Consider the following 21,392-nt stretch of genomic DNA (forward strand, 5'->3'; position numbering starts at 1 on the left):
CCCCACAGAAACATTATAAAATATGAGGAGTTCTGGAGTAGAATACACACATGTATAATTATGTATTTGTGTATATGTATATATAATCAGGTATATATAATTCCAATATTAAAGAGGCATTTGTGGACTGGAATAGTGATACACCACTGTTAAAAAATATGTCTTGAGTTCCAATCAACCACCTTACAAACACATTTTTAGAACACAACCTGCTGTGACCTCTATGAAAGAATGTCAAGATCCAGTCTTAGGCCTTAGATCTCACTGACCTAAAACCAACTTCCAAGCATCACTTTTCAGAGATTCTTCTTGCCTCAAATCCCAAGACTCTTTTGTCTTGCAAATTATCATTTAATTTATAATTTCACTTTTACTCTTACTAATAAAGTTTTGCTTTCTTTAAACAGAATCAGTATGAAAACCTGAATGATTTATATGTTTCTTGGATCCAAATGATTCAAAGTGATATGCATAAGTTTATAAAAAGAAATATTAGATTTATGTATCTAGGAGCTCTATGGAAAAGCTTTTAGAATTTCTACAACTTGGAGAAAAACAAATGAGATAATGTATGTAAAGTCTTATTATTCAGAAATCAACTAATGTCCTATTATACCATTTTAAAGGTATTTTGAGTATGATTCAACGAGGACTGATCCCACCAGCAGCAAAGATTACTCTTGAACAACCACCTGTTGCACCAAAAAGTATTTTCTTTCCTCCTTTTAAACAACCTAAGGCAAAAAGTGAAGGTAAGTCTCATTATTTGTGTGTACTTAGGGAATTCAATAAGTCATCTTCTGGGAAAAATTAGCGGGGCAGCTGGGTGGCTCAGTGGATTGAGAACCAGGCCCAGAAATCTTGGGTTCAAATCTGACCTCAGACATTTCCTAGCTGTGTGACCCTGGGCAAGTTACTTGACCCCCACTGCCTAGCCCATACCACTCTTCTGCCTTAGAACCAATACTGTGTATATTGGTTCTAAGATAGAAGGTAAGGGTTTAAAAAAAATTAGGATACTTGTCCCCAGCTAACAGTTAGTGACTAAAGAAGGATTTTTTTTATCAGAATTTATGAGAAAATCAGAGGGCAATTGTAAAACCTTTGAGCTGCATATTTACTGAACAAAAATCTCCATCATCACCTAGTCAAATAAAAAAAAATGTGTTAATGACAAAGTTTAGGCAGAGCGGCAGAGCTCTATTCTGTACTTTTCAATGACCACAAAACCTATATGAAAATTAGTCTTTGCCCTCAAAAACTTGTAGTGAATTAGGATATGAAATATGTGACAGATAACAATAAAATAATGCATATTTTTATTGACAAAAAATTAAGTACTGCTATAAAGAGAGGTAAAAGGTAAACTACTATATGAGAGGAGTCAGGTCATTATTGAAGCGGGTGGGAGAAAGGAAGGAGAATCAGCAAAAGCATATCAGAGCACCAAAAACTAAGACCTAGTCCTGGCTCTAACACTAATCAGCTATGTGACCATGGGCAAGTGACTCTCTGGGCCTCTTTTTTCTCATCTGTATAATGAGGGGAATAGACTAGGTGACTTTTAGAGAAAGGAAAATTCCGTGTGGACTGGCTTTGCTTCACAGAGGCTTCATGGAGTGGGTGAACTTTGAGAGAGAACAAAAAACATGAGGAAGAGAGAATAAGAAGAAATGGGGCACTACATTCTCAGGATTCTAGTGGCATTAGGAGGAGGATGTGAGTGGAAAGTTGAAGCTAGAAATAGAGGAGAAATCAGCATAGAAGCTATTTATTTGAAGCCACAGCAGAGTGTAGAGAGTAAAGGATCAACAACCTTAGTATAGACCAACACTAGTCTTATATAGAGCTGGAAAGTAGTTCTAATTTGTTCCCTTTTGTTCTCTTCCATTCTCTCCTGAAAAACAGCAACTGGCTTTCCCATATCCCATCCCTATTCTTACTAGTTTCTTCTAAAATCTTAATAAATAAAACTAAGTTAATGAGGAAAAAGGGCTACTCTGAGATCTTTTTATGTCAATAGGAAACTCTTAAAGAGTTAAAGCCTTTCAGATTCAAAAGAATGGAACTCCAATGACAGAACAATAGCCAACAGGATTGATATTTTTGGGAAGTATCAATATACTCAAAATTACTGCCATTCACACTATGCAGGTGACTACCTATTGATAAAGTCAAACCTAGGGCACATCCTTGTTTAGGGAGCAATAGGAGCAGAGGGAGTTAAAGAATGAGACAAAGAACTAACATTCACAAAAATGGAAGGAAAACCAGAGTGTTATGTCTAGTAGTCTTTGAATTTAGTGATATGGGTAACTTTGGCAATCTTATAGACTTAAAAACTGATTTGTGAAGAGGTAAGTACCAAATGAGTGCTGAGGAAATTAAGAGAAAATATTTGAGAAATTTGGCAGTGAAGATTAAGTTGGTCAACAAGCATTTATTAAATGTTTACTAGGTATCAGTCGCTCTGCTAAGTGTTTGGGATACAAAGAAAGACAAAAATAGCCTCTCTCAGAGGTTATTGATGAAAACTTTCTAGAAGCAATTAAAAACAATAGCTTATGTATTTTAATGACTCTATGAACTATGCAATTTATATAATACAAACATAACTTTGTAACCTTGATCAATATCAGTTAGCTCCTTTGAATGTCAGAATGGAACAAAAATGAAATAAGAAAGGTGAGGAAATGAAACAAATCTCATTTAGTCAAGGAACTCTTTTCTACATCTTTTTTATGATCACTGGCAATAATTGATAGAACTTTGATCCATACCTAGTACAAAGAAATAGATTTCTTGAATTAGGGCAACCTTATTTATTACCAAGCAGTAGGAAAGTTGTGTTTTGTGCCAAAGACTGACAAGTATATAATCGCATCTCACTTGATGCAATAGCTACATTCTTGAAAAACTGTGTATTCAATTTTGATGCTACTGCCAATGGGGGCTACCAATGGAAATGAAAAGAATTCTATGGTGAAACTTTTGTAAAGGTAACAAATACCTTTCCAATCATCCAGTTGAAAAAAACTGGATTTTCATACATGCCATATTCTCTTTTTTTTAAACCCTTACCTTCTGTCTTGAAATGGTTCTAAGGTAGAAGAATGGTAAGGGTTAGGCAATGGGGGTCAAGTAACTTGCCCAAGGTCACGCAGCTAGGAAGTGTCTGAGGTCACATTTGAACCTAGGACCTCCCATCTCTGGGCCTGGCTCTCAGTCCACTGAACCACCCAGCTGCCCCCTTATAAGGAGTGTATTCTAAAAAGTGGGTAGCTCTGTATTCTGATAGAATTTATGTAGTCTCCATTAATTTCTACAGCCTGGTATCATCCTATTTGAAGTCAATGACAGAAGATATTTTATTCCTTAGATACAGGAAAATTTGAAATTGATTCGCCAGTGGTTGAAGTAGATGCAATTCAACTCCCCAGATCCAAAGATACTCCACTGAGTAGTATTCTAGAGACCAGACATGGAACTCCACCTTCATCCAGAATCTCTTTCCCAACAGCTATGAAAAAACATCCGATAACAACAAAACAGAAAATGGTCCCTCGAACTAAACCTAAAATCATGGTATTTATATTTTTACTTCTAAATAAAAAGAAAATGTTTCATATCATATTTTTCCCAGATTATTTCTTGGTTGCCTGCATAAATTTGTTCTTGAAGGGCTGCAATTAGATGTTGTTTCACATTCTGATATATGAATTTTGAGCTGCTGGCTTACATTTTGTTTTGAAAATTTTTCTTTCGAAGGGAATAATATCTTTAAGACAAACAGGAAATTTAAGGTTCCTCAGATTGTGCAGAGAATAACTTTGGTTTTGTTACACAGAAGAGAAAGGGAATTCTCTATTGCAAAATGAGAAGATATTTCTTTGTTTATAACCTGTCACAGCTATACAAGTTATCTATATACGTTTTAAAATGCTAAACTTTGGTAATATGGCTTTACCAGTTTATACTTCTGGATCAGATAGAAACTTGTGATAATTAAGACTTTTTTTATATAGACGAGGACAGCTGGCATGATTGTGGTTTGTTGCTCTTTCTTGTTACCCTATTTGAGTGTCATTTTACAGCTTTGTCCTAGCTAAAAGACCTGAACAGTAGCAGCAGACAAGACCTTTCTTAATCTTACTGAGTCTACAAACTAGTCGCTTCTCCCCATCTTCCCCAGACCTTTATCTTTCAATTGCTCAAATTTTTTTTTAGTTTTTTTTTCACTCTCTTTCCAGCTCCTGTGTGTGATTTCCCCTTAAGAAATTTTCTGTCTGTTTATGTATCAGGGTATCATGTGATGCTGCAGTTGCCATGGCAAATATTTGTGTTTCATGAAAAATGTGTGTTAAAAATCAATGTAAATGGCCAAATCCCAAGACAGACGTGCCTTCAGGCCAATGTTTCTTATGTATCATTATTGTTTCAAACTCAGCTGTTTAACAGGCTGTGAGAGGGCTATAGGCTAGATGTGCACAAAGACCGTAATAAGAGCATGGGAAGCACCTGTTTTTACTCCCATCATATTCAAGTGCAAATCCTAGGGTGTAATGAGAACCCGATCTACAGGTAATGCAAATATTGTGATTCCATTTGGGTTGTTCTGTTGGCTGATATTTCCCCCTCCCCCAAAACTTGACAAAATAGTGACAAGGAGCTATTTTCTTGCTGCTAATTAGGCTCAGCCTTAATTTCCCCTGCTGTTGAGTTCACATAGCTTTTGTTTACCGCTAGAAGCAGTAGGATTTCAAGTTATTCCCTGTGGCCCCAAACTGGGACCATATCTTTGAATTGGCTCTTCTCTCCTAAATGTAAGCTCTAAATCTTCTCTGAGTTGTTCTTTGGATGTGGAAATTTAAAAAGCTAGCAAACCTAATTCTCAGTGCTTATTCCAACATACTGGAGCATATTGAAATGGCACATTAGGGGCCGGTTCTCACCCTTGGGGATGGTTGATATGAGTGAACGACCTTCTTCCAGATACCCTTTTCTAAAATTCTTCCAGAACTAGGACACTTGCCTCCTATTTGAAGAGAGTTCACTTTATCCAACCTTTTTCTGTCTTACTTCAGACCAAATAAGACCTTTAGCAAGGAGAACATTTATGTCCTGTTGTATAAAAGGCTTCTGACTCTTAACTCCTGCTTGCATAGAATGAAAGAGCAGGAGGGCACAGCAGGAGAAGCACTGGAAAACTCTGTGTCTTGTATTTGTTTTACAGAATTGCCCATGAGAGTCATTTTGATTTAGACTGGGTCTCATTCTGCATTGTAGGGAAGAAACAGATGTCTGGGGTCAAGAGGGCAGTTTGAAATAAAGGTCTGTAATTTGTGTGACTAGTTAAAATTTGGAGTCTGTCGCCTGATGTCACCTCCTTTAAAATATACTCTTGCTGCAGGGCAGAAGTAACAAAAGCATGTTTGACAGCTGGAGATCTCAACAAAAGTTCTCTTGCCCTATGCACACAGGCTGATAGGGTCACATACACATATATGTATAATACATATAATCAAATCATTCTTAAGAAAATATGTGGTTCATTTAAAATATATTTCATCTTTTCTCTTTAAGACACCTGGTTTACCTTCCTAAGCTTCAAGCAGAAAACAAATCTGATTGCTCTGCAATAATTTGACCTCATCTCCAAGATTTAAAAAGGAGAAATGTCTTCTACAAATGAATTTAGTGTGCTCCTTACTTACTTTTCCCTCTCCCTCACCCATACCTAAACGCTTCTCCTTTGTTCTAGAATCCCAGTAGGATTCTCCATTCCTAATAGGTTATTTCAAATGAAATATTAACCACTATTTGTCCTCTTTTAGGGATCCCCAATGCACCTTCTTTTATGACTTTCACCTTTGTAGCCCTGCTGCCACTGACTGCTTTTGAACTGACAGATCAAAGCACTCAGGAACAGCAGTATGAGCAATCTTTCTGGCAGATACAAACCTACCAGGTAAGAATAAGGTTTTTCTTAAGGCTTTGGAGATTGGCCTGGCCTCATCCTGATTTTCATGATAAATAAATAACAAGTGTCAAGGGTATTGTTTTGTTCAGAATTCTGTTCCTGCATGTTAACAATAGTCTTCTGAGAAGGTAATGATGGGGGATACAAGTGACCCACCCCACTCTTCCCAGCAAAACTTGTAGGATCATTTGGGCATTTGACTGTAAGACTGAATGAATTCCACTGAATAGACAGGGAGATTTTTTTTCCCCTGGAGAGTGGAAAGACATTTGACATGGATTAGGAAGCATATAGATTTCTCAGGAAACTTTTTTTTGCTTGGTAACCTACAAATCCATCCAAAACAACTTTATACAAGTTGAAGCTATAATTCTTAACAGTGACCCTAAAAACAAATAAACAGAAAGTGAGTGTTCCTCCAACTAGAATGGAATTTGGTGATTTCTGTCAGATCTAGTGGGACTTACACAAAGTCATGTAGGCCTCCAAACTCAAAATCAAGAAGAGAAAGTATGCAAAGAAAGTGCTGCTATTTTCCAGGAAGAGAAAATAAAAAGAGAGACCTACTTTAGGAGAAAAGAGATTGCAAAAGACCCTAGATCCTTAAGACTTACACACTCAGAATCTGTGATCTCATGAGCTTATTTGTAATTAATTGTGCCTTTTCCTATGGAATCCTAGATTCACAGATCTAGAAAAGAAAGATACTTTGAAGTCGGTGAGTCATATAATCATAGATTTAGAGCTAGAAGGAAATTTAGAGGCCTTCTAGTCCAACCCCCTGCTTTTATAGATGAGAAACTTAAGGTCCAAGGAAGAGAAGTACCAAAGATCACACAGGTACTAAGCAGCAGAACTGAGATTTGAATTTCAGGTCCTGTGACTACAAGTTTAGCACCCTTTCCTCTGCACCACATTCCCTCCCTTTATAGCTCCCTCCTTAACACTCCTTTATGTTCTGAGGTAATAACCACTTTTTCTCCACCAATAACAAGTTTTATTCTGTATCTCAAGCAAGTGAAGATGCAAAAAGTATTTATAATAGAAACCCACCACCTTAACCTAATCACATGATTGAATTGTTGTTCCCTTCTTCTAAGACTTATTGTTCTGACCATCATTAAGAGAAAAAATCAGTTATTATGACTCCATTCCAAGGAGCTTAAATGTAATTAGGTATCTTTTGTAATTATAATATTTCCAGGATAGCTAAGCAGGCAATCTCCTATCACAAGAAGAACAAGGAAAGTCTTTTGTTTGGGAAAGAGGGGGAATGTTATATTCAAAGATGAGAGAAAGTTGAATCTTTTCCTAGTTGAAGCAAAACCTTTTTTTCTTCCATCTCAAGAAGAATGATCTCCAGTTTTGTAAAGATAAAAAACCAAAATGGCCAAGAGGTTGAAAGACAATGAGGGGCAGCTTGAAGTCAGAAACACTTGGTTTCTAATCTCACCTTTGCCACTTACTGGATATATATGACCATGGGCAAATTTCTCTCTCTCTCTGAATCTCAGTTCCCTCATCTATAAAATGCTGAAAATACTACTTATGTTCTAAACAGGGTTGGTGAAGTATTCAAATGCAATAATGGGTATAAAGTATTTTGAAATTTTAAAAATATTATATGAAGGTCAATTATTAATAATCAATTTGATTAATTATATCATTAATCAAATATTAATATCCAAGATAGAGGAAGAGATAATAATTGAGTTCCTCATTACTCCAAAATAAATTCAGATCTCTTCATCTAGTTGGATTACAACCTGTGATATGAAAAAAAAAACTGTAGGTCACTGATGGTAATTTTTTAGGGATTAGAGGGAAACAAGATGGTGAGGTAAGACTGAAGAGGTACACATGTGATCCTCTATCAAAAAAGCAGAAAAAGGAATTTTGAAAAATATGGAACAGTGAAAATGCTGATTCCTGGGAAAGTCTAGAATATATTATTAAATTGATGATTTGGGGCCTCTGGGAAAGGGAAGGAGGAATCCTGGGAACTAGCACAAAGTTCAATAAAAACAAGGTATGCTAGGCTAAGTTTAGAAATAATTGCTAGAAGGATGGCAGATCAGAATGAATGCTTAAAAATAGTTTATTTGTGTTCCCACAAAATATTCAAAAGTTTTCCTTGAGATATCCTTGAGAAGCAGAGGAAGAAATGGTTGGTGTTAGTACAATTAAGTAGGTTCATAATTAGTTGAACTCTCAAAGTGTTAGTTAATGTTTGCTGTTATCTATGGCACAGAGTCCTGTCTTCAGTCGTGTTCTGTTCAATGACTTAGAAGATAGAGATAGAATAATTATCAATTCTCAAAATGTTGTGAAACACAAAGGAATGTTTTACACTTTAAATGATAGAATCAGGATTCCAAGAAACAGGCTATAATGGTGGGCTGAATCTAACAAGATAACATTTAATAAAGATAAATGTAAAATCTTCCTTTAAAAAAAACACAACTGCATTAATGCAACATGGAGGAGATAGCAGCCCAAGTGAAAAATGACAAGGGTTTTAAATAGCCAACTATTTGTGAATCCACAGGCTTCAAAAAAGCTAATGCAATCTTAAGGGGCAGCTGGGTGGCTCAATAGATTAAGAGCTAGACCTAAAGATGGGAGGTCATGGGTTCAATTTTGGCCTTAGACACTTCCTAGATGTGTGATTCTGGACAAGTTACTTAATTCCCATTGGCTATCCCTTATAACTCTTCTGCCTTTGAACCAATAAACAGTATTGACTCTAAGGCAAAAGGTAAGGGTTAAAAAAAAAAAGCCTAATTCAGTTTTAGACTAGGTTAATAGAGATTATTTTAAACTAATTGATTTAATTAATGATTAATGGGTATATTCAGAATAAGGAAGACTGCATTAGTAGAATTTATACTGATTAAATCATATCTAAAACATTGTATTCATTTATGAAGTCACATTTTAAGAAGCCATTTGATAAGCTAGAGCATGTCCAGAGAAGTTGTCCAGGATAAAGAGATTAATGAATACCATGCTGTGATGTATAAAATAAGGAGTTTGGTCTAGATGGCCTAATAGGTCACTTTAAACTCCATGATCCTGTTTTCAGGAGTTCTCAAACTATTTTGTATCATAGTTCCCTTTGGCAGCCTCATGAAACCTATTCTCTGAATATTGTTCCTAAATGAATAAAGGAAACCAATTATATTAAATACTATTGTCAAAGTATTTTTACAAGTATTTTTTTAAGATACTAGGTTAAGAACACCTGAGTTTTACACCATTTAAGGAACACTTAAAAGAGAGAAAGATGTTTAATTTTGAGAAGAGAAGATCCAAGGGAGATTAATATTTCAATGGGGTATCAGCTGGAATTCAGGTTGGACTTATTATATATCCTCCAAAGAATAATGAGCAGAATCAACAGGAGCCAGATTTTGGATCAAGAGAAGGAAGAAGAATTCCAGATCGGTCAGAGCTGTGCAAAAATAGAATAGACTGCTTTTTATAAGGTCCTAAGTTACCTTTAACTGTGAGTACATACTAGAATCCATAAACTGGGAATATTTTAAAGGTAATTCATGCATTATTAGGTCAACTAGAAGATGTCTAAAGTTTTTTCCAGTTTTTGACCTTCTAAGATCCAGTGATTCTGTGATTCATTTCTTAATCAGGGAAACAGGAAAAAAATAAAAAGATATTTTCAGAAAAATAGACTCATTTCCCACTATCACCATCACCACTACCAAAACCACCACCATCATCACCAGTAATCACTATTTCACTCTTTCCATCCAAACAAAGAAATATGTACTCATTAAATGTTCACCAAAGCCATGGAGGATATCTTATTCTATGCAAAATCCAGAGAAGAAGTATTTTTTCTATCAACAGAAAATCTTTCCAGGAATACCTTTTATATGTCCTGCATGTTGTTGATTTCATCTAGCTCTGGAATACTACAAGGCCTTCTTAGTCACATTCAAGCAAGAGATAGTCTTATGCATCCATACTATGGACTGGTTAAACATCCATACATCAAAGTAGATGGATAATGTATATAGCAGTTGGACAGGCAGCATATTGAGTGAATTTATCAAGACCAACAGGAACATTTTAGACAGGTGATGCGGATAGACAATGAGCTGGGCTCAGAACTAAATCAGAGGAAGAAGCTAGGCCAGTTTGCCTTTAGAAAATCACACAGCACTTCCAATGATTCCAAGTTTCTTGTTGACACAGAAGTCCATCTTAACATCAGTATTCTCTTAGTGATATTATATGTCTTTGAATTGTGGCATATCAGTCTCAAGAAAAACAAACTTGCAAACGACCCAAAGGATGATGGATCATTATTCATTGAGAGAAAAAGTAGGCAGCAACATGACTAGTGATGACTTGTGTGCAGGAATAGGTATAAAAGACTTCACCTAAGAGATACATGATCAGAAGGGATGAACCACATCTCTAATAAGAATGAAGAATGTCTATGGTACAAACCAAGTGTCCATTACAAATGAAAAGAACCAAAGAAAGATCTTCAGAATATTAGGCAGATCACATATGGAGGATTTATGGAAAGACATAGATAAAAATTACTCAGGCTGAGAATAAGTAATTTCATTGGATTAGGTATGGAAGCATTCACTAGGAGATTAGAAGCCTAGGGAGCTACCAAAGTGTAACTATCTTCATCTTTTCCGTTTCATATGTTTCTCATCAAGACCATTGACATCATTCTCATAGAATTTCAGAGCTAGAAGAGATCATGGAAATCATCCAATCCAACTCTCCAATTTTATAGATGAAGACACTGAGGCCTGCACAAAGATGTTAATCAGCTTGCTTAAGGGCACACAATTAGTAAGACTAGACTCAAAATCATTTGATTCCCAAGCCTGTATTCTTTTTACCCTTCCACAATATCACCTTTCTGAAAACAATGGAATGAATTTGGTAACTCAAGACTAAAAACAAGTATAGATTAAGAGCGAGGGGAAAGCATATAGATAGAGGAGATCTTTCCAGGGAAGGAAAAGTCTTAGCTAAAACTTCCTTAAAGAAGAGCCTGGGATTGCCCTCCCAGGAATGGTGGAAGATAGGTGGAAGAAAGACTCAAAAAAGGAAGTAAAATCTAGGCTTCAGCAACATTATCAGATATATTGGTTTACCCCTAACAAATGAGCACCATGTAATTCCAAATTGTAAGATGCCCAAGTAAAAAAGTCATAAAAGCTTTTCTGGTAGATGACCTTCCATGGATGCACTGTAACCCTGCTCCAAAGAATCTACTTGGACAGTAGTCATGCTTATTACTTACTATAAAAAGGATCTAGGCTGGGGTTCAATATTTATGGTACCTAAGTTCCTAATTTCCTGCATCTCCCCTTATTCAGATTCTGCTGAGATAATTGGATACATAGTTTAGCATCTGCTCCTTCTTTTCCTCTTTTTAACCCGTCTGCTACACTCTCTATATTACAAATGCTCACTTTCTGGCATTTATTCACAAACAAAAAGAGACTATAAACTTACAGGTAATGCAGAAAGGCAAGGTAACTGGCAGTATATATCAAAGAAGACTTCCTAGTCCACGTTTGCAAGGAAATTATATTGTCTAAGCTGTTTATTTTACATAGTAGCTTACGCTTATCTTGTCCCATGATCTTCCCTAGGCTTGGGTCCCCTTCATACCATGGTGTTGGGCAACTTTCTAGAGCTCCTTACCTTGAGAATGGTATCCTCTATACTAGAATACCACCCCATAAGTCTAGATAGAACTAAGCATTTGGGGTTGAATCAATTTACCCATTTTATAGCACTAGGTCCATTCTCAGCCAACCAGGAAAAAAAATCCCCCTTCCACATAATAGACCTTCACATTTATGAAGGCAGTCATCATGTACCCTCTACATCTTCTCTTCGGAAGGCTAAATACATTCATTTCCTTCAGTGAATCCTCATATATGGCATGATCTGGAGAGTGGCTCTTCATAATCCTATTTGCCTTCCTCTGGACTTCTTCCAGCTTAACAATGTCCTTCCTGAATTGTGGATAGTTGTCCTTTGTCCTCGAAGAAGACCAAAATAGTGTCACTGGTGATGTCTTTTGACTTATGCATAAATTGAATTACAATGAGGCAGAGTTGCACAAAGTAGTCATCCCCACTCTTTCTTCCAGAGTGATCAAAGGCCAGTGGAAGACAAAAGTCAAGATGACTGATGATGGCCTGGGATTAAATTAATGACCTTGGCTTCTCTGATGTCCAACCAAGCTCTAAGCACTCTACAGTGCCTATTTCTGCCACCTTCATAGCCATTGAAACAAATTGTTCTCATCTGCCCCTTTTGCCAAAACAAGTCTTCACATGGCTAGAGTGAGCATGCCAACTAACTCAATGATGGATTTAAGGCTTGTCAGTACCCTCAACCTGGCTTAGCTCACCTTCCTAGTTGGTTTGCCAGAGGATGGATACTGCACATGCTATAGCTTCTTGGAGCTACAAGTGAGAGTTGGGTGACTGGTAGACACCAAAGGTAGATGAGTAGCCCTGAAAAGGGTTTGGAAAGTCCTCAAACCAGAAGTCCAGTCCCTCCTGAACATCCAATACACCCCTAAAATTGTGGTACCCACAAGTAGACATTAGGCTCCAGGTGTGATATAACAGAATAGAATGTAACTATCATCGATCTATTCCTGGATATTCTTTTTTCTCGATGTAGATGAAGATCACATAAACAGTTTTTGGCTTCCATTTCACACTGTCAAGCCCTTTCATATTGGGCTTGCCATTCACTAAAACTCCTAGAAGCATTTTCACTGTCATTTGTTTCATATAATTTATGTCATTAGACTATTAAAAGTTTTGACTTATATTGCACTGACAAAACAGGAGACCCTTTCCTATGTACAGTAATGCTTCACTTATCAGACCTCATTGGAGAATGTGTTCTGGCATACAAATGCATTTGCAGATAACTGAGGCTCACTTCTTCAAGTGCTAAAACTTTTTAAATCTTAACTACTTTTACAGTTAATCTTTCTCATATATATTATACACTTCACTGCATTCTTATTCAGCTATTACCAACTGCAATTTAATTTCTTTATCACACTGGGCAGTAATACGTTTTTCTGCTTTTCAGTTTTTGTGTCTCTGTCTTCCTTATTGACTTTCACTTCTCCTGATGTCATTGTGCTTTCCTCTAATACTTTGTCCTATCTAGTTTGCTACTAGAAGTAGTTGGCTGGGAAAATTAGGTAACCAGGTTGGTTAAGAATTATTTGTTAGATGACCAATATTAAAGGATGTTTTGCATAATAATACATGTATAAACCAGATCAAATTGCTCACCATCTCTGGGAGAGAGGAGGGAAGGAGACAATTTGGATATTACAGTTTCAAGAAATGTATGTTGAAAATTGCTATTACATGTAATTGGGAAACTAAAATATCATTGAATAAAAGAAAAGAATTATATGTTAAGAACTGAGTCAGGCTTGGAGGGGGGGCCTAACAAGAAATATGTATGAGCTTTAGTGAAATACTCTGTGACTATTTCAAGCTCTTTAAGAATTACTTCCAAGTTGATTCATAGCTGTGTCCTGGAGGTCTAAGGTGGCCTTCAAATACATGTAGGGTATTACTGTATTTACATTTGTAAGATAGGAGACCACCAACTCTATCAATGTATTCATATGGTGGTGGTAGTAGTCTCTCAGTAACTGAGGATGACAATTGTCTTTGTGCATTTTCATCTATGGTGTATAGATGAGTGTGCACAAAGACACTTGTGCGTGAAGGAGATTTAAGTGGAAAAGTCGATGCACAGAGACAGTCCCACTCTCTTGGCGTTGGAAGCCTGGGTCCAGTGGCACAAAAAGTCGTTACACCTGGAGACTTCCTCAGCTGCATTGGATGGCCGTGTTGTCTTTTGTGCTCCAACACGCCCTGAGCACTCCACAGTGCTTTGCTGCGTCGCCCTCTCAGCTGTTGAACCTTCTTATTGGTTTCTTCAGCCTGTTCGGCCGAAGCAGTCTTCACATGCTGGGTGAGCAAAGCCCTGGTTCACCAGGGGTCCATGATGACCCGATGGCTACCCTCACAAGGTTTAGCCGGCCTGTCGAAGCCGTTGCCAGGGGTGTGGCCGCTGCCGCATGCTAGCAGCTACTGGGAGCCACAAGTGAGAGCTGGGTGTCAGGTGGGGGTCAGAGGCTGGAGAGCTGCCCTAGGAGGGCACGACAAGCCCTCCATACCAGAGATACTACCCCTCTCTGAACACCCCATACACCCCAATGTATTCATATATATATACATACACACACACACACACACACACACACACACACACACACACACACAGAGACACATTTTTCAAACCCTCACCCTCTGTCTTAGAATTCATAAGTATCAGTTCCAAGGCAGAAGAGTGATAAGAGCTAGTGTGTACATTAAATACCTAGGGAACCTCTGACCCAGTCCAGTCCCATAAAGACTTACCATGGGAGTCATGGAGTCACATGTGTAGGCTGCCACTAAGGCAGCCAGATTCTTGACTAGCAAAAGTCCTGGAGATCCTAGAGCAGTGGTTCTCAACCTCTCAATTTGTAGCAATGAGAATACATAATGCATATCAGGTATTTACATCCTGAATCATAACTGTAGCAAAATTACAGTTTTGAAGTAGCCACCAAAATAACTTTTTAGTTTGGGGTCACCGCAACATGAGGAACTGTATTGCGGGGTCACAACATTAGAAAGGTTGAGAATCACTGTCCTAGAGGATCTCTGGCTATGAAGGCTATTGGCCAAGCAAAAGATCCAAGGGTAGAACTTGGAGCATGGAATGCTCACTGGACCACTTGGCTCCCTTCCCTCTTTCAGGTCTTGCTTTCTCTCAAGCTGTCCTGGTGGTTTTTATCTATCTGGCCATCTCTGGTACACAGTGGCATGGAGGCCAGGCTAGAAACAGGGACCAGATCTTACTTAAGTTAGAAAGGCTAGAAACTTTATTTCTCTTTTTCTTTCTCCTTACTAATAAATACTTATAAGTTTAGTATTAAGTCTTCTAGATTAATTTTAATTTATAACAGGAGGCAGTTGGGGTTAAATGACTTGCCCAGAGTCACATAGCTAGGAAGTGTCTGAGGCTGGATTTGAACTCATCCTGTCTCGAGGTCTGGCTCTCTATCCACTGTGCCACCCAGCTGACCCAGTGTGTTCATATATAAATAGGTTTTAATGTGTAGACAAAAAAAGTCTACAACCAGTGATTCCTTTATGAAAGCTAAGTAGAGTGACTAAAAGAGTCAGTCAGTCCTCTTGGACCACTCACCCACTGAAGATTCAAGGCTCAGAAGCACTTTGTGGAGGCAGACCCCTTAGTCTGCATGGGAGGGCAGCAAGGGACCAGGGAGAGTTTTTCTCCTACGTCTCTCTCTCATCCATGCTATCAAACTGGCAGAGCCTTAGGAGATGATGCATCCACCTTGGAGCAGAGACACCCTCCTGACAATAGCCCCAGATGCAGAAAAGAGGCAACTTATGAGACTGGCTACAAACTCAAGAAGCTGGTTTGGGAGTTAAGCAGACATAGGACTATAGAGAGAGAAAAGTGCTTCAGGCCCCACAGGATCAAGAGTTTAAGTAGCCCTTGGCCATACATGTTCCTTACAGGAGTGCCTCAGTATGATAATGCTTTCTTTTCCTTTTTTTAAACCCTTACATTCTGTCTTAGAATCAATACTGTGTATTGGTTCTAAAGCAGAAGAATGGCTAGGCAATGGGGGTTAAGTGACTTGCCTAGAGTCACACATCTAGGAAGTGTCTGAGGCCAGATTTAAACCCAGTTTCTCCCATCTCTGGGCCTGACTCTCAGCTGCCCCCAGTATTATAATACTTTAAATCTTGGGCTAACTCCTCCTATAGACACTGACAATTGACAAACCTACTACTTTCTAAGTACTGTATATGGGAAGAGCACGAAGAGAAGCAAAAACGGGGTCATTGACCTCTGGGAGCTCACATTCTAACACGGTGAAAATGCACAAAGTTATATAGATGAGATATTTCTGTGTAACTGGAAAATTATCTCACAGGGAAGACTTTGTCAGCAAGGGGGACTAGGAAAGGCCTCTGTGTGTACTTGCTGGAAAGGGCACTCCAAACGATGGGATCCATACTGACTTCAGGTTGCCTTTTTGGTATAGAAGGAATGAGGTTGGATAACGACATACCACCCTCCCAATTCAGGCTTGGCTTATACTAGCTAAACATTTTCTATCTCTATAATTCATCCTTATTATGTAAATCCCCTTCCTCTTTTCAAGCAATTCTTTGGCCACTATGGTTTTTAAACTCTTATCTTCCATCTTTGAATCAATACTGTGTATTGATTCCAAGGCATAAGAGTGGTAAAGGCTAAGCAATGAGGAGCTAGGTGACTTGCCCAGGGTCACACAGCTAGGAAATATCTGAGACCAGATTTAAACCCAGGACCCATTGTCTCTAGCTCTGGCTCTTAATCCACTCAGCCACCTGACTGCCCCCTCTTTTGCCATTATTTAGCCAATGTGGCTAAAAGATTTCAGTCAAACATCATGCATAACCTTAGGCTTAACCTCCTTGTACCTAAATTCCCTGATGTATAAAATGAGGAGATAGCTTGGGTTGGTGGATCTTCAAGGCCTTTTCTAGCGCTATCATTCTATAATTCTTATATAATGTCAATAAACAAGAATCATTTTAAGAGCACAAGACAAATATGGGCTTATGCTATCTATTTCTTACTAAATTGGGCATATTCCTTACCTTTTTCTCAAAAGGTTACAGTTTCAGATCTTACTTTAGATAGAGGAATGGACATTGAAGTAGAAAAAAAAATATATATATAAGGTTTATTTTTTTCTTTTAGATAATTTTTCTCATCAAATGTCATTAAGCCCATCAAGTCTTACAGGAAGGCAGACTACAGGAGGGAAAATTAAGGATAAAAGTAATATTTTTTAAAACCTAATATCCATTCTTGCTATTTTGTGGAAAACATTACCTTTTCATCTTTGCTTTTTCATATATAACCTTTTCTAACCAGTCATTCTAGATTTTGTGTCAGTCAGATAGTATGATGTGAAAAGAGTAAAATAGCCTTTAATTAAGAGTCAGGAAAGACTTGTATTTAAAATCTTGCCTCTGACATTTGCTAGCTGTGAGTCCACAGGCCATCTCAGAGCTTCATTAGATGCAAGTGTCTGATAATACCTATGCTTCCTAATTCATTACTATGACACTCAAATAAGATAATGAGCATAAAGTAATAAGGTCTGTGCTACTTATCTTGCAGGAACATTTTGAATTTTCAACAAAATGAATTGGTAAAGTTTTTTTTTACTATTCATTGAGATGTTATTTTAAATTACAGTATGAGTACACATTTGTTATAGCATGTAATCATCAATCTTAATTATGTGCCTAGGGGACAAATAGAAACTATCCATAGGCAGAAAAGGGTTTTCATTTGAAATCCGTTGCAAAGAAGAATCTTGAAGTCACTTCTAGAAAGTGATTCAAGAATATCTATCTATTTTTGAATTGGAAGAATGAGAACAAACAAATGTGATGAGAAATCATTAGAATGGTTCTGATCATTTCAATGTAGAGATGCTAGTATACATCAATAAAAGACTCTCCTATGACTAACATCAAAATAAAAATTCATGCTTTGGAGAAGTTACCTAAAGTTATTCCTGTAGTGGTTAGCTTTCCTTCCCCCAGATGATCTGAAATGGAATCCATCTGTGAGTTACAAATATGTATTTTCTCGGAGTAATAGGTCCTTCTGACTCTCCATATGCTATAGCAATTTGGGGCTATGATCACCTTCTGCTGTTTTGGTCCAGTTGCTTGTGCCTAACTTGATTGAAAATAATTTTGGGGAGAGCATAGGGTTAAATAAAACATTTTTCTAGATATGAAGAGCCAACATTTCAACTAGGGCACCAAAACCCAAACTATATATGTTCATATAGCACATTTGAATCTACTTTGTGCTTGGAATGGCAGAAAAGACCTTAGCCAAACCATTTTGTTTTTCTTTAGCCCTTTAGGCAGCTAAGTGACACAGTAGATAGAACAGCAAGCCAGGAACCAGAAAAACCTGAGTTCAAATTTGACCTTGGACCCTGGGCAAGTCACTTAATGTCACTCTGCCTCAGTTATCTCATCTGTAAAACAGTACCTATCTCCCAGGATTATTGTGAGGATCAAATGAAACAATAATTGTAAAGCACTTAAGCACAATGCTTGGCACAAACTAAGTATATTCAATAAGTATTAGCTATTATTATTATTTACTCATCTGTAAACTGAGAGGATTGAACTGATTAATCTCTATAGTTTCTTCCAGTCACAAGTCTAAGAAGACATAAACATGAAATTTAAGAATTGCTATATGGATTTTTAATGATAAGATGAGCTACTGTATTCAAATCCCTCACTAATCAAACCAGTAATTAAGATTGTAACTTTGCTTTAGTGAGGAGGCTATCTATAGGGGAAAGAGTGTTGGATTTATGGTGAGAAGACATCTTCAAATCCTAGGTTGACCATGTCATAGGGATATAACCTTGGGCAAATAATTTCACTTTATTTGACTTCAATTTGCTCATCTTTAAGATAGAGTAGTTGGATTAGATGACCTCTAATGCCCCTTTCCACTCAAAAATCCATGACCCCATATTTAACATATCCATTAGAATTAGAATTTTGTTATTTTTTATTTACCTCTCACTGAAATGGAATCTGATCATTACCACCCCCACTTTCTTGGGAAAACTGAGCTGGGTTCCCTTTCATTCTATCCTATTAGAATTCTTACACCTATCCCTCAGTAGATACAACCCATCAATCTTGACTTTTCCAAAGAGCCCAAATAGTCCTTAACACTGTTATTTTCCTTTAGAAATAGAAGTGTCGCAGAAAGGCTGAAATCAATGCCGTGGCAAACTGAGAATGGCTTCTTAGGGAAAAAAAATTCACATTTGATCAACAATAATCTTATGCATTTGGTCTACTTACAGCTTTGTGAAGACTCTGTGAGTTACTTTGAAGAAACAATTATGAGGTCTGTGAGTCCAACTGGATTAAAAAAATATTTTAAAGGAATTCATCAGTGACCTCTGAACTAATTAAATTCTCAAATAATCTCCAGAAAATTGTTAGTAGACCACCATTAGCCCATTCTTGTATTTCTGCTTAATGTATAAACTTTGTCTCCTGAAAAATTCCTTCTTTTAATTAATACTAAAGACTTAATGCAACTACAATTATTAATAGTATAGCTCTCTGGATTATGTGTCCTCAGAACCTTTCTTTTTCATACTCAGCTCCCAGAATTCTAGAATAGTCAACAGCTTTGGGGGATTTCCTTTGTGCTGGTCTTCCTTATAATGCAGAAGGTAGCAGTTTACATGGTGTGATAATGGCAGGTGCCTGAAAGTTTACACACATACATTGCTACTAAAGTACAGTGTACATGCCTCATTCACTGTGATCTTAGTGTTTTCCCTCTGAGATTAACTCCAATTTATCCTGTCTACATCTTGTTTGTCCGTAGTTGTTTGCATGCTGTTTCCTCAATTAAATTTTGAGCATCTCCACAAAACCGCTTCAGAGCCTGAAATGCTATCATTAGGAATGTTAGCCTTTGGAGTTTGATGCATTACCATTTTCAGGAAGCTATTATTCAAATTTAAATGCTCCTGGGAATGATAAAACATTTAGCTATCAGTCATGTAGATCAATCCTCTACAGTGAGGATACAGAATACCAGAGAGGTGACAATTTGCTCAAGATCATGCATGCAGCATAGTAGTAACCCAAAAAGGATGAGAATCCAGGTTTTGTGAATCCTAGTTCAGTGATCTTTCCATCACATAGCATTTCTTCATCAATATCTTCATAGAAATAAACTTAAAAGTATAGAAGAAGGCAAATCTGAGATAATGGATGAATTTTGATCAAGGCAGAAGGAGGGAATCATTGCAACTCCACAACACCAGGGATGGGGAGAGCATGATAGAGTGAATTCTGAGTGTGGCCTGGAGAGGAATGAGACATGGCCGGCCTGAATGCTCTCCTTAAATAAAGTTTCTGGGAGGAGCAATTCAATCCGAGGAAGAAGCTGCAAGAATGGAGGGTCTCCCCAATCCATGAGTTTGGGAGCTTGAGTAAGCTCCCATGATGAAAAGGTTTTGAGGACATATTCCTGGTTAGGGTTGGGAGTTAGAATAGGATAAAAATAACCCAGATCAACTTGCTTACAAGTTCCAGGAAGGAGGAGGGAAGGGAGAGAGTGAGACAAGTTGGATCATATAACTTAAGATAATATGTAGAAAATTATTACATGTAATTAGTAAAATAAAATATCTTTGCCAAAAATAAATAAAATTTAAAAAAGGATAAAAGGAATATTTACCTCATGTGGTACAATACAAAGAGAATTGCAAGAATTAGAAAAACTTTATTTTAATGCCTTCCCTAACTAGATTTGTGACCTTGGGCAGGTCACATTACTTTTGAGGTCAGACTATATCTGGAGTTCTGAAACTACTTTTGTCATTGACCCTTTTGTTAGTTTTTTTGAAGTCTTTGGACTGACCCCTTCCCAAAATAATATTGATTTTTTTAAAACTAGAAATTAAAGGCTAAATTTTAATTAGAAGTTAGCAAAAATAAAGATGTGATTTATTTTTCTCCCATTCATCCTGCAAAATTTATCCAGAACCCCTATCCATGGACATCGGTTTAGAGATTCTGAACTGGATGATTGTATTGGCTCCAAGGCAGAAGAGTGGTAAGGGCTAGGCAATGGGGGTCAAGTGACTTGACCAGGATCACACAGCCTGGATGATTTTTTAAGGTCTTTTCACTTCCAAAATTCTGTAACTCTGCATGTTATTCCTCAATACCACTCCATTGCATATCCCAACAAGTAATTTATGCTCAAAATATTTCTCTCTATATACATATATAGCTTATAAGTCTTTTTAAAATAAAAACCCTTACCTTCTGTCAATACTGTGTATTGGTTGTAAAGCAGAAGAGTGATAAGGGCTAGGAAAGTGACTTGCCCAGGGTCACACAGCTAGGAATCACCTGAGGTCAGATTTTATCAGTCTTTAGCTCTAATATGTGGTTTTCTTTTTCAAATAAAGGTTATAACATTGCAAATTTTAAATACACTGAAGAATAATTTAAGAAAAGTTACATTGAGGTGCAGTGATCTTTTGGACAATAAAAACATTTTTTTTGTGTTCATCTAATCTTCTAATTACTTATTTATAGTTTCTACTAATGTCTGATGCAATGCCTCATCCACATTGATTTTAGTGCCTTACCTCTGAAATTATCTCCAATTTATCCTGTCTGTATCTTGTTTG

The 21,392-nt window shown here is 37.2% G+C and overlaps 1 protein-coding gene across 7 annotated transcripts in view; it reads left to right on the forward strand.

The window, feature by feature from the left end:
* Positions 1–21,392, forward strand: part of IQCH (IQ motif containing H) — a 359,480-nt gene that overhangs the window by 168,469 nt on the left and 169,619 nt on the right. For all 7 annotated transcript variants that reach the window (XM_007479608.3, XM_056808700.1, XM_007479609.3 and 4 more), the window contains 2 exons: positions 627–752; positions 3,380–3,585. In XM_007479608.3, the coding sequence (XP_007479670.2) occupies positions 627–752; positions 3,380–3,585 (332 nt within the window). The remainder of the gene's footprint in view (positions 1–626; positions 753–3,379; positions 3,586–21,392) is intronic.

The sequence above is a fragment of the Monodelphis domestica genome, chromosome 1 (genome assembly GCF_027887165.1).
Source record: "Monodelphis domestica isolate mMonDom1 chromosome 1, mMonDom1.pri, whole genome shotgun sequence".
Taxonomy (NCBI): domain Eukaryota; kingdom Metazoa; phylum Chordata; class Mammalia; order Didelphimorphia; family Didelphidae; genus Monodelphis; species Monodelphis domestica.